The sequence below is a fragment of the Podarcis tiliguerta genome (genome assembly GCF_965153285.1).
Source record: "Podarcis tiliguerta genome assembly, chromosome: 12".
NCBI classification, from domain to species: domain Eukaryota; kingdom Metazoa; phylum Chordata; class Lepidosauria; order Squamata; family Lacertidae; genus Podarcis; species Podarcis tiliguerta.
The window spans coordinates 58,827,992-58,840,470 of NC_139545.1; the positions used below are offsets into that span (position 1 = coordinate 58,827,992).

At 47.6% G+C, this 12,479-nt stretch overlaps 1 protein-coding gene across 2 annotated transcripts in view; it reads left to right on the plus strand.

Moving 5' to 3' along the window:
- The window catches only part of LOC310661042 (enkurin-like), a 42,720-nt gene extending 33,991 nt beyond the window's left edge, over positions 1 to 8,729 (plus strand). Inside the window, exons 1-6 of one of the 2 annotated variants that reach the window (XM_083406782.1) lie at positions 2,603 to 2,754; positions 4,756 to 4,864; positions 5,256 to 5,404; positions 6,540 to 6,766; positions 7,510 to 7,656; positions 8,259 to 8,729. In XM_083406782.1, coding sequence (XP_083262908.1) covers positions 4,788 to 4,864; positions 5,256 to 5,404; positions 6,540 to 6,766; positions 7,510 to 7,656; positions 8,259 to 8,432 — 774 coding nt within the window. In that variant the 5' untranslated portion in view covers positions 2,603 to 2,754; positions 4,756 to 4,787 and the 3' untranslated portion in view covers positions 8,433 to 8,729. Of the gene's footprint in view, positions 1 to 2,602; positions 2,755 to 4,755; positions 4,865 to 5,255; positions 5,405 to 6,539; positions 6,767 to 7,509; positions 7,657 to 8,258 lie in introns of those variants that run through there. The other variant, XM_083406781.1, reaches the window with a different exon arrangement.
- The last annotated feature ends 3,750 nt before the right edge of the window (positions 8,730 to 12,479 follow it).

Below are 12,479 nucleotides of genomic sequence, written 5' to 3' on the forward strand. Positions count from 1 at the left end.
TCCTGTCTCCTCTTAGTCTCCTCTTCTCCAGGCTAAACATACCCGACTCCCTCAACCGTTCCTCATAAGGCTTGGTTTCCAGAGTATATTTTCAACTGGCGACTGATTGGAATCTCTCTGTGTGTGATTACTTGTAATATTTTTTCTTTCATTTTCTCATTGTTAGCCATCTAGATGTCTTTTTGAAGATCCAGTAGGATATAATTTCTTTTTGAAAACATTTAACCCTGGATATATCTGCATTTTGGGGGAGCATATTCTATTGCTCTTTGTACCAGCAGTGCCAAAGAGGCTCCCTGCCAAGGAATTCCTGGAGCTGAATCAGAAATCCAGTATGAAGGATCCATGCCTAGAAGCCATATCCACCAGAAGGCGACTAGGGCATGACCAGATCACCTCTGCTGGCTGACAACTAGGTCAGACCAAATCCTGCCTCTTTCCCTGCACTGGGAGACTGCTGAGAAACTTGACTGCCGGAGATGTCTTGTGCACTTTGCATTTTGAACCCTGCACGCTATAACCACAACTGCCCACTGATTTCTCCCATGTTTCAGGAGTCACGTTTTACTGCTCTGTGCCTGCTTCCTGCAGCCGTGAAACAGCCTCTAAATAAAAGCTACTCTGTTCTTTAAGAAGGGTCTCATCAGTGTCTCCTGAGCAGGGCCTGTGCAAGACATTTTGCTACCTGAGGCGAATTACAAGATGGCATCCGTTCCTCTTACAGAGGTTGGACCAGCAGTTGGACCTTAACCCAGGCTGACTGCTGAGAGAGTGTCTCCACCACACCTGAGGCAGCACGAGATTTTAGTAGGGCCAGGAGGACATGCTGGGTAGCAGAGCTGGGCACCACATTCAGTTGAAGCCCAAATCTTTTCCCCTGTTTTTTATAATTAAGGTTTTATTCAGACTTTTCATATTACATTTCATTGAAAAGCAAACTGATCTAAAAAAGAAGAGAAAGAAAGGTGCAAAGTCCTCTCTGACAGGTAGATCTTAACTCTTAACCCGCACAGAAGGGGGTGGAGCCTCCCAGATCTCACCTGGGAGCTTCTCTTTCTTCTCCCAGCTTCCCACCTTGGAAGATCCTTACTTCCCTGCCTCTCACACAGGGTCCTTCACCAACAATCCATCAGCCCAAATCCTGAGCCAGTTCAGAGGGATCTGGCCTTGGGTCAGATTGGGTCGAGACAGCTCCAGATCAGGTTGGGCCACTCGCTGCAATCCAGAACTGTCAGGTGGCCAAACTGGGCAACATCCAGCAAATATTAAAAACATAATAAAACATTAAACATTTAAAAAACAACCTTCCCTATACAGGATTGGCCTCAGATGGCTTGGGGTCAGGTAACTCCATACCCTCCAACATTTCTCCAGTGAAAATAGGGATGTCCTAAGGAAAAGTGGGACATTCTGGGATCAAATCAGAAACTGGGATGGCTTCTCTAAATCAGGGATGTCCCTGGTAAATAAGGACACTTGGAGGGTCTGTTTTCCAAGCAAGCAAGTCATAAATTTCATAAATTGCACATCCTGTTCCCATATCAGCCTGCAGTACAAGAAAGGAACATGCCCATTATTTTAATGCATGTCAGTCACAGAAACAGCACATCATTTTACTTAACAATATCTATTTTAACAAAAGTGGCTGCAGGTTAGCAAAGCCAAAAAGGAGGAAGCTGCGGTCCATTTGAGCAATCAATCTGTGGTATGTTTGGAAATTACAGTATATTATTGAATAAGACAGAAAGCAGAAGGGATTGTACACAGAGAGAGAGAGAGAGCAAGCTTGTTCTCTGAATGCCAATCCTTATTTAGCTAACGGCAGAAATATTAGCAGATTTGGGTGGGTAGCAGGAACCCCCAGGTTTGAAGAAGTACAACATGTACACACCCTGCCACCTTTCAGGAAGAAATATTTCCTGGGGGAGACTAACCAGCCCAAAGCCCCCCGGCCCAGGAAGGCTGAGTCGCTGCTGGGGAAGAAATGGGAAAGTGGGTGGGAAGAGGAATGGAATGGAGTGTCCTGGGAAAGGATGCCGAGTGGGAAGATCCCAGGTGGGCGTCTAAGAGAGTTCAGCTGAATGGGGCCACGTGGGGTCTGCAACTCATCTCCTCTACCGAGTCTTAAACCTTTTGCGTTCAGGTGGCCTTTGACCAGCTACGATTGGCCCAACAGCCATTCCTGGACCAGGGAAGCCTTGCCACGGTGGTTCGTGCACTGAGTACTTCAGGACTGAGTTACTGCCATGCGCTCTATGTGGAGCTTCCCCCGTGTTTGAGCCAGAAGCTGTAGCGAGTGCGCGATGCTGCAGCACAATTGTGGCCACAGTGAGACCTTGTCTGCATAGGAAGTCTGGGCTCAGAGGTCTGGTTACCCGCTTGAGTTCAAGCCATTCATCTGAGCACTTGGGGAGGGGTCTCTTTCTCCTCCTCTGGGCAGCCTATCCATCTTTGAGAGTTAATATAGGATGGATATGATAGGAAGTGATGTTTCCACCATAAGCGGAAGAAAGAGAGCTGCTGTCCTCCCTCGCAGGGGCGGCTGTGGACCAGCTCAAGAAAACTGCCCGCCTCGGGGCAAGGGAGGATGAGTTTGGAGCCCCTCCCTCCTGGGAGAAGCATGCGACCAGTGGGCGGAGCCTCTGCGCACACCTGGGGGGCCCTCCTCCCTCCCTTCAGAATCCCAACTGCCACCTGCCACCTGAGCTGTGGGGGGGTGGGGGTGTCCAACTTGTTCAAATCTGCTCAGAAACGGTTAGTGTTTTTAAAAATGTATATGGTGGTAAATGTTTTGGAAGATTTAACAAAAATGATATGGGGGGAAGGAAACGGTTAGTGGAGAGGGAGGACCCCTACGAAGAGAGGTTGTGGGGAGCATCAGTGTAAGGGGGGGGGGCAGAACAACAGTCCCAGATTCATCATCTACTCAAAAGAACCTAAGGAGACCCTGCTGGATCAGGCCTATGACCCGTCTAATCCAGCATCCTCTTCGCCCAGGGCCCAACTAGACGCCCCAAAAGGAAACTGACAAGCAGGATTTGCACCCAGAGCCACCCAGAGCCCTCTCCTCCTCCTCCTCCTCCTCCATGAATTTGTCTAACCCTCTTTTAAAGCCATCCAGGTTAGTGGCCATGGCTGCTTCCTGTGGCCAGGAGTTCCACAGTTAAACTCTGTGCTGGGTGAATAAGTCCCGTCTTTTATCTGACCTGAATCTTCCAACATTCAGCTTCACTGCAGGTCCACAAGTTCTGGTGTTTTGAGAGAAGCATAATTTTATAAACTTCTAGTATGTTGCCTCGAACTCGCCTTTCCTCTAGACTCAAAATGCTGCAACTCTCAGGGGAGTCGCTCCACTCACTCAGCCATTTTGGATGCCCTTTTCCGAACCTTTTCAAATTCTACAATATCCTTTTTGGATATTGTAGAATTTGAAAATATCCAGAACTGCACGCAGTACTCCAAATTGAGTTACACCATAGATTTGTGCCCCTCAGTTTTCTGGCTCTCAAGCGCTAACAATCACTTCCTGAAAATGAATCCCAAACCACTGTTGTTGTTGTCATCTAAAAGTCTGGCTGCCGAGAGAGCATATTTGTAAGATTCAGTAGTCCTCCCTCCTGGGGGTTTGGTTCCTCCCCTGCTAAAAATTTCCCCTTAGGGGTTCAAATATGGTGCCTTCACACTAATATTCCCGGTTGATCAGACATTATTCAGTAGTGCATTGCAGGACAGAGTTCAAGGAGTCTGCAAGAGCTTTCCATTAGGACAAACTCCCTATATAGGAAAAATAATATACCGTATTTTTCCATGCATAAGACTATATTTTTTCCTAAATTTTTGAAGTTTAAAATAAGGGGTCGTCTTATACACGGATAGTGCATTTCCTTAATTTTGAGTCCCAAACAATAGGGGGCATCTTATCCACAGAAAAATACGGTACCTCATCTTGGATGCTTCATCCTCTGGCCAACTGTCTTCTGCCACCCTAACGCCTCACCACCTCTTCATCCAACCATAAGTGGAAACACTTACTCAACCCAATTTAGTTTTTCTGTACAAGGAGAGCCCTCCTTTGTACAACCACTGTTGTTGTTGTCATCGACTAATGCCTTGTGCCTCGACTAATGCCTTGTACCAGTGGTTTTCAACCAGTGTGCCATGGTACCCTGGGGTGCCTTGAATGATGGTCAGGGGTGCGGCTGGCAACACTGGCCTCTCTCCCTCTTTCCTTCCCTCCATCCTCGGATGCCCTCTTGTGTCTCTGCCTCCCAAAGGCTTGTGTGGCTGTTGTTTGCAGCAGCCCTGTCTACAAGCTCCCCAGTTGAATGGGGCCTCTGGGGCTGGCCAGGGGGGCTGATTGCCAGGAGTTGAGGTGGCTTCAGAGTAAGCAAGCAAGTGGGCGAGGGAGCCCAGCCAACCAGCCCTTGCTGTTGGGAATGGACAGACAAGTCCCAGGCCCCTGTGGGGCAGGGTGAGGAGGCACCTCTCTATGGGGCACAGGGGCAGCTCAGAGGCCAGGGGCGGCAGCAGCGGCTGCCCAGAGGACTCCCAAGAAGAGGGGAAAGGAGGCTGAGGAATCACTCCACAAGGGAGGGTGTTTGAAAATGGGTGAGGGGCTGCCGGCTCTGCAGGCAAGGGGTGGCATAACTGGGCTCCTGAGCCCCACAGGGGAGCTGCAGAAAGAAAGGTAGTTGGTCCAGGGAGCCATGGACTCAAAAAGGTTGAACACCACTGCATTGCACAATTTCAATGCAGCTCTCTCCAGGACTTTTGCCTGAAGCCTGAAGATGACTGCCTTCTATGCCGAGGAGATTATCTACAACCTGATTCCCAAAGAGGAGAAAAAAACTGTCAAGACGGTCAGGTATGGGGGCAAACTAGCAAACATTAGTTTAAAAAAAAAAAAAAAACACGCCTCGGGAAATAGTACAGAGGGGCTCTCATCGCACTCCAAATCATTTTAAAGGAAATTAATTTGGTGGGTTGGATCCAGCCGTAGTCAGTCAAACGTGGGCATTAGTGAGATCAATGGGGCAAGCTAGTCATGTTGACTGTAGTGGGAGCTCTTTGCTTTATTTATTTACCTTTAGTTATCTATTTAAAGTCACTTCAGCCCCAAATGGCTCTCACTACCACCCCACCCCACCCCCCCAGCACCTGCCACCTGAGGCAGCTGCCCCACATTGCCTGACGGCCGGCCAATGACTCTTGAAATATAAATGGTGTGCTTCTTTCCACTACGTCTTGAACGAAAGGTTTATGTCGACCTTCAAGCCAACTGTGATACGCGAAATCCAAGAGAGGAAAACGGCGCCCTCCAAAACCATGGGGATCCCCAAGCTCTACATCCCCACTCCAAGAGAGTTTCTTCGGAAGCATGCCAACGAACCCAAGCTCTTAAAGCGTACGTTTTAGCAGAACCGTGGGGTTGGGGTGAGGTTCTTTGGAAGCACGAATCTCCGGAGCCATTTAAATCTTCTGTGCTATGGGTCTCTCCCAATCCTCTTGGAAAGCATTTGAGAGAGGACCACCGTCTCTGGGAGGGAAAGATGCCACAACCACCACTTTGCATGCTCTGTACATTGCGGGGAGTTGCACTAGTTGACCCTTTGTGTCCCTTCCTACTTTTCAACTGTATGATTCTAGGAGTCTGCATCTGGTCTGAGAGAACAAGCTGGACACTGGACCAGACCAGGCCTACCTAGAAAAGTTCTGCTTTCTGCTGGGGCTGCAAGTGAACCCAGTGTGCAACTGTGCTGTTGTTGTTTATTTCTGTATACCTTGTTTTTTCCCTGGTGGGACAAAAAATTGTGGGTGCCCTGCCCCTTCATGGGGAATGTTGTGAGGCCTGGAGCACCCACAACCCCACACACTCGGCACTTCCGTTGGGAGCAGAGGAATGGTGGGAGGAACCAGGTAGGGAACCACCAAGGGAAGAAGGCTCAAAGCCCAGGGAGGGGTGGTGGGACAATGATGAGTGGGAAGAAGGAGATGAGGGAGAAGACTGGGAAGAGGAGGTATCGGAAGCTGGAGAGGCAACAGGGCTTAGTGAGTGGGGAGAGTCTGTGGCAGAGAGGAGCCCAGACTCAGAGGCAGAAGCTAAAGCAGGAGAGGAGGGAGGCCAAGAGGCAGAGATGGGTCTGGATGGTGAAGAGTCATGGGTGTCTCCCCCTCCTGCTGTGATCAGTTCACCTCATCCTGCTTTTGCTACTAAGGAGTTAACTCCAACTTGCTCAGTGTGATTTACTGCTGGCTCGCTCCTGTCAGCCAAACTGTAACTCTGGGAAGGGAATAAGGATCTCTCAACAACTCTCAGCACCCACAATTCTTTGGGGGAACCATTCATGGAGGAGAGATCTATGGGTGGCTCCGAGCCAGGGTGGCTCTGCTCTGCCCTCCACAGTTGGAGGCAGTGATGCTTCTGAATCCCACTTGCCAGAAACCACAGGAAGGAAAGGGCCTGCATGCCAGAGGGTCCCCAAGGCAGTTCTTTGCTGATAAAACAGTTGCAAACGTGTGGCTTTTCCAAAACAATGCAGGAAGAAGGAACCAAGGCATGAAGAAGCCGCCAGGGCTGAATGTGCCCGAGAGGAACGACCACCCCATCATGGGCATCCGAAGCAAGAAGGATTACATCTCCTCAAACGTTGCCGAGGCCATCATGGCCGTGGCCAAGAAGCCCCTCCGGGCATGTGTTGACGTGCGGAAGGGAGACAAGTTCCTCCTGGATGATTCGGGGCTCATTCAAAGATACCTCCACAAAAAGGTATGGTTCAGAGGAGCGCAGGAAGCTGCTTTTTCTGGATCTGACTCTTGGACCATTTGGCCCGGTGTTGCCTACACTGGCTTGCAGCAAAGGCTCTCCAGGATTTTCAGATTTGGGGTCTCTCTCAGCCCTCCTTGGAGGTGCCCTTCTCTAGGCACATTTAAAAATCTCGGATGCTTTGGCTAAAATAATATTTAAAATGTGTTGCTAAGGTTCTAGAGGCCTTACATAGACTCAGCAAAGATGCTAATCCAAGAGGGCCTTCTCAGTAGTGGCGCCAACCCTGTGGAACATCCTCCCACCAGATGTCAAGGAAATAAACAACTATCTGCCTTTTAGAAAATATCTGAAGGCAGCCCTGTTTAGGGAAGTTTTTAATATTTGATGTTTTATTGTGTTTTTAATATCCTGTTGGAAGCTGCCCAGAGTCGCTGGGGAGACCCAGCCAGATGGGCGGAGTATAAGTAATACTTTTTTGTTATTGTTATTATTAAATGGTTTTCTTTTATTCACATTTTGCTCATGATCTGATTCACTGGGCAAATAATTGATTAATACACACATACATATATATATCCATAGTACCCAAACTAAAGTATTGGCCGCTTTGTTTATTCCTACAGTGAACATTTTCTCGGTCAGTTTCTTGCCATGCTTTGTGGGGGTGGAGGAGGAGATCAGGGGGTGTTCAGGCGTTTTCTGCAATGCATCGTTTGGGACATCCAAGTGTGTTTTCCTTGCAGGATTTTGGTGTGACACCAAAATACATTAAGAAGCGGATAATGGATGCCAAGAAGGCTCAGGAGGAGAGTGATGCTTACCTCCAGCAAGCCCTCATGCAGAAAGGCCTGACGAGACTCTCCAAGGCAGAGAAGGAGAAAATCATGGAGGTAGTGACGCAGGGCTGACGCAGATCAGACGACTTCAGGACGGGGGGGGGGGGGGGGAATAAGTTGGCTCAGAAAAAGAACACCAAAATTATCATGAGGCTGGAGAGGGTCCCCTGCGAGGAATGGTTGCACCGTTTGGGGCTTTTTAGTTAAGAGAAAAGGTGAGGAAGAGGCAACATGATAAAAGTTTATCAAGTTTGCCTCCTGACACCAGGCGGACCCCTAGGCTGTCCTCTTTTTGGTGCCTGCTTAATACATTATTATCTAGACAAGCTACCCAGATGTTTAGAAAGTTGATACGAGTCTTAATCTATTTTTAGTCTATCGTTACTTAAAACTTTCAACATCTTAAATCATCGTACTTAATTTTTCTTAGTGATAATTTTATTATTTTGTCTCTTTTGAAAACGGCTTTGAGGGCTGTTCTTGTTTTTACAATCAAGCGCTGCATATGCTTTATGAAATAAATACATTCATTTTATCCATGTTTAAATTTCTGTCTGCACTGCTGGCTGCAAAGGCACATAAAGCACATTTTGGCATTCTGCTGCCGCATACTTCATAAGTTTGCTTAGCGTTTGCTTTTCCCTTCCTTCGCACAGGGCCTGAAGAAAAACTGGGAGGAGATCAACCACGAATACCAAAGTCTTTCCGTTTTCCTTGATTCGATTCCGAGGAGACTTCGCAAAGAGAAGATGGAGGTGGAGATGATGCAGCTGGAGCACTACATCAAATTACTCGAGAAACACGACATTGTGTATATTTCAAGCGTATAGGGATATCATCAGAGATATTGGGCATGATCCAGGCTCAGTCAAGCACCTTCAAGGCCCATCATTGGTAACAGGGTGGGAACGAAGACATTGCTCACAGTTCTCCCTCTGAAATCAATGAAGCCACACAGGTCCTCCACTGTGGATGGAATCTGCCCGTCGTGTAACAAGTTGTTTTTAACCAATTATTTTAATAGTTGCTTTTAACCAACATGTAAGTTTGGAATGTTACAGCTTTGACAAAGGTGCAAAATGAAATCTTGTTTTATTTTGGAATAAATGTCCACACCAGTTTCATTCCTCACCTGTGTACTTATTTATGTACAGAACAGAATTGTAGAATTGAAGGAGACCCACAGCATCATCTAGTCCAGCCCCCGCAATGCAGGAACCACAGCTAAGCGAATGCTGCTTACCCATACGCATTGTCCAAAGCGGCGCACAATACATAAAACCGCAAAATATAAATGAAGAAGCACAATTCTTAAAAACCCAAAGCCCAGGCTTAACCCACCTCTCCCTAACGGGCAGAATCAGATTTGCGAGCTTTTCTGTTTGATGCATCTAGGTGGGAAAGGTTCTGGTGCCTTTATTGCACACAAGATGCTGGACTCTGTACATTTATTCGCAAGGACTTGTCGTTGCAAGAACATTGCCTGATCCAGAGTCTTCCTCTGCCGCACACAGTCGCTGCAGATTCCTCGACTAACATTCCCACTTTCGGGTCGTGAAATATACTCGGAGTCGAGAGTGGATTTCATGCTCTTTATTCAGCTCATAGTGGTGAGGAGGAATGGAAGTTCCCCCGGAATGTGTGCTATATATACATTATTTACACAATGGGCCCCCCTTGATTGGCTAATTCCGGGATTCGCCTGTAAGCCAATCAGGTTGTGGATTCACTTCCACCTGGAGCTGGATTGGGTGGCTCCTGTGGACCAAGCAGACTGCTGCACTCTGAATCCTATTGTTCTAGGACCAATCAGACTGCTGCCTTTTGGATCCTATTCAACTCAGTACATTAGAGGTCAGGAAATCGCATGGCCTGGTCACCCCACTCTTTCCAAAAGGGAAGTAGGAGAGGATTTCTCGCAAGGAGTCCTCAACCAGGTAGCTCCAGCAAGATTTAGATTTCCTTCTTATGCAAGAGTGTGTGACTAAGTCCTACCCGGATGGAGCCAGGGGTGTAGTGTGGGAGTGTCAGGGGGGCAGTGGCCCTGGGTGCAAAATTTTTGAGTGGGCGCAAAGCAGGCAACCCCATGCAGACAACCCCAGAGCAGCCCAGCGCCCCTTTCCAACCCCATCGCCCAGCTGGGCTTCCCCCTACATGGGTGGGCAAGCAGCTCAGTGCACACCCAATTTACTCTGGTGGGGGGGGGGTCACTCCAGCCTAGGGCTGCCTACCTGGGCAGTTACCGGTACCTTTCCACAAGAGCTGACACTGGTGCCAAAATCCAGCATCGCCTGAGCTCTGTGAGTGCAGCTTTCTCCCGATTGAAGTGCAGAGTGTTTGAGAACCAGGACATTTGCAGGGAAATCAAAATGCTTGTTTACAAAGCTATTGTACTACCAACCTTACTATATGCTTGTGAAACGTGGACCACTTACAAACGCCATCTCCAACTCCTCAAAAGATTCCATCAACGGGGTCTCCGAAAAATTTGACACATCACTTGGGAAGACAGGCAAACTAATACCAGTGTACTGGAAGAAGCAAAGATCACCAGTGTTGAAGCAATGATTCTTCAACATCAACTTCGTTGGACAGGTCATGTTGTGCGGATGCCTGATGATCGCCTTCCAAAGCAACTACTCTATTCCAAACTTAAAAAGGGAAAGCATAATGCTGGTGGTCAACAAAAGAGGTTCAAAGACTCTCTCAAGGCAAATCTTTAAAAATGTAGTATAAACACCGACAACTGGGAAACACTGGCCTGTGAGTGCTCCAATTGGAGAACAGCCTTTACTAAAGGTGTCATGGGCTTGTAAGATGCTCGAACTCAGGACAAAAGGGAGAAATGTGCTAAGAGGAAGGCACCCTCGGCGGGATCAACTCCCGCCTGGAAACCTCTGTCCTCACTGTGGACGGACGTGTGGATCCAGAATTGGCCTCCACAGTCACTTATGGACTCACTGTTAAAACCGTGTTCAAGGAAGACAATCTTACTCGGCTACGAGGGATTGCCAAGCCATACATCCAGCCATATCCGGAATTCGGCCGTCCAAAATGGCGTCCGGGGAGGATTTCCGCAAATCGGCAAAATGTCCGGGGAAAACTGGACGTATGACAACCCATTTCGGAATATATTTTTCTTAAAAATAGCTTTAGAACCTCATTCTTTTGGGGGTTTTCCCAAAAAAATTAAACAACTTTGGCCAAAAGGAAAGGAAAGGAAAGGAAAGGAAAGGAAAGGAAAGGAAAAGCTTTTTCCGGGATTTTCACTTTTTGAAATATGGCAACCCTACTCCATCAGCTGACAACTGCCGCTATGCCACTGGTTGGAGGAACTCCCCTATGAAGAACGGTTGCAGCCTTTGGGACTTTTTAGCACTGGGAGCACAAGTCCCCCCCCCCCCGACACCCCCTTGCACTTGGAAGCTCCCTTCCGTCTCCCACCCATCGCAGCTCCGTTACTGAGCTTGGCGCACGTCAACAATATGCCTGTTCTGCTTCTTGTAATTAGAGAGACTGCATGGCGAGGGCACACGGCACTGTTTAAGATATAGGTCAAACCCTGAACCATCCCTGGCATCTTGGCCATGCCATGGGACCAAATCTTCTGTGCTGTTCATGAATGCATCCTGCATGAAGAAAGCAGGCAGGTAATTTTCTGGTACACCAAACACAGAAAATTGCTGATGTATTGACCAGACTGAAGTTGGTTGATGCAAATCCAGTAGACACACCGATGGTGACAGGTTACCAGGTAGATAGTACTGCTGGAGCATTTTCTGACACCACACTGTACAGATGCATTCTAGGCAAGCTGAATTCCATTGCTAGATGTCCAAGACCTGACATAGCTGTAGGCAGACATGCCAACAATCCTACTGTTCAGGAATGGAAAGCTCTGGTGCGCATAGCCCACTATTTGAAGGGGACTTTGCACTACAGACTGAAGTTCACAGGTCAGAAGACTGGAGGTCTTGAAATCTTTGCAGATGCTAGTTTGGGAAGTGACACCACGGATGGTACGAGCACTTCTGGAGTGCGCTACATGTACAACCACTGTCTGTTTGACTGGCTGTGCAAAAAGCAGACGACAGTGAGCCTAAGTTCCTGTGAAGCAGAACTCAATGCCTTGTCATTTCCACTTATGGATTGTGAATGGTTGATGCAACTGTTTAAGGACATCAAGGTTTCTGTGAAATGTCCTAAACAGGTGTATCAATAGATCCTGTTTGGCTTTGCTGAACTCAGAGAGTTGCAAGCAGAGGCACAGCAGGGCAGGAGGAACCCAAGGTCCTTCTCAGTCTGGGAAGGGCTCCCTCATGTTCCCAAGCTGCCTGTCTCAGGGCTCTCTGTGTCCTTCCATGACTGCGGAACAAAATACGACCCTTCTCTTCCCCAGACACTTCAGTCCTGCTGTGAAATCACCTCCTCATATCAACTTTTAGGAAACCAACCAACCACTGACAGGACTATACACCCTTAATGCAGTTAGGTCCTCAGAACGTTACCGACAAAAGAAGAATGGCAGATGAAATTGATGGACTATGCAGAATTAGATAAATTAACAGCAAGGATTCGAAACCTGCGGGACCAGAGATTCTTAGAAGACTGGAGTAAATATACAAACTATTTGAAAAGTAACTGTAATGAACAGATTACGCTAGCAGGACTGCAAGAAGTTTTGTAAGGAGGACCATTTCAAATATTGCAAGAAAGACTATGAGGAGAGTTATTAGTTAACGATAATTAAGAGTAATTGCGAAATAAAGAAATGCAGAATAAGTGATAACGGAAAATCATCAGAGGTGTTGACGGAAGTCTAAAATGTTGTATAAGATAAGAAGTTATGTTATATGATTGTTGGAATTGATATGTTA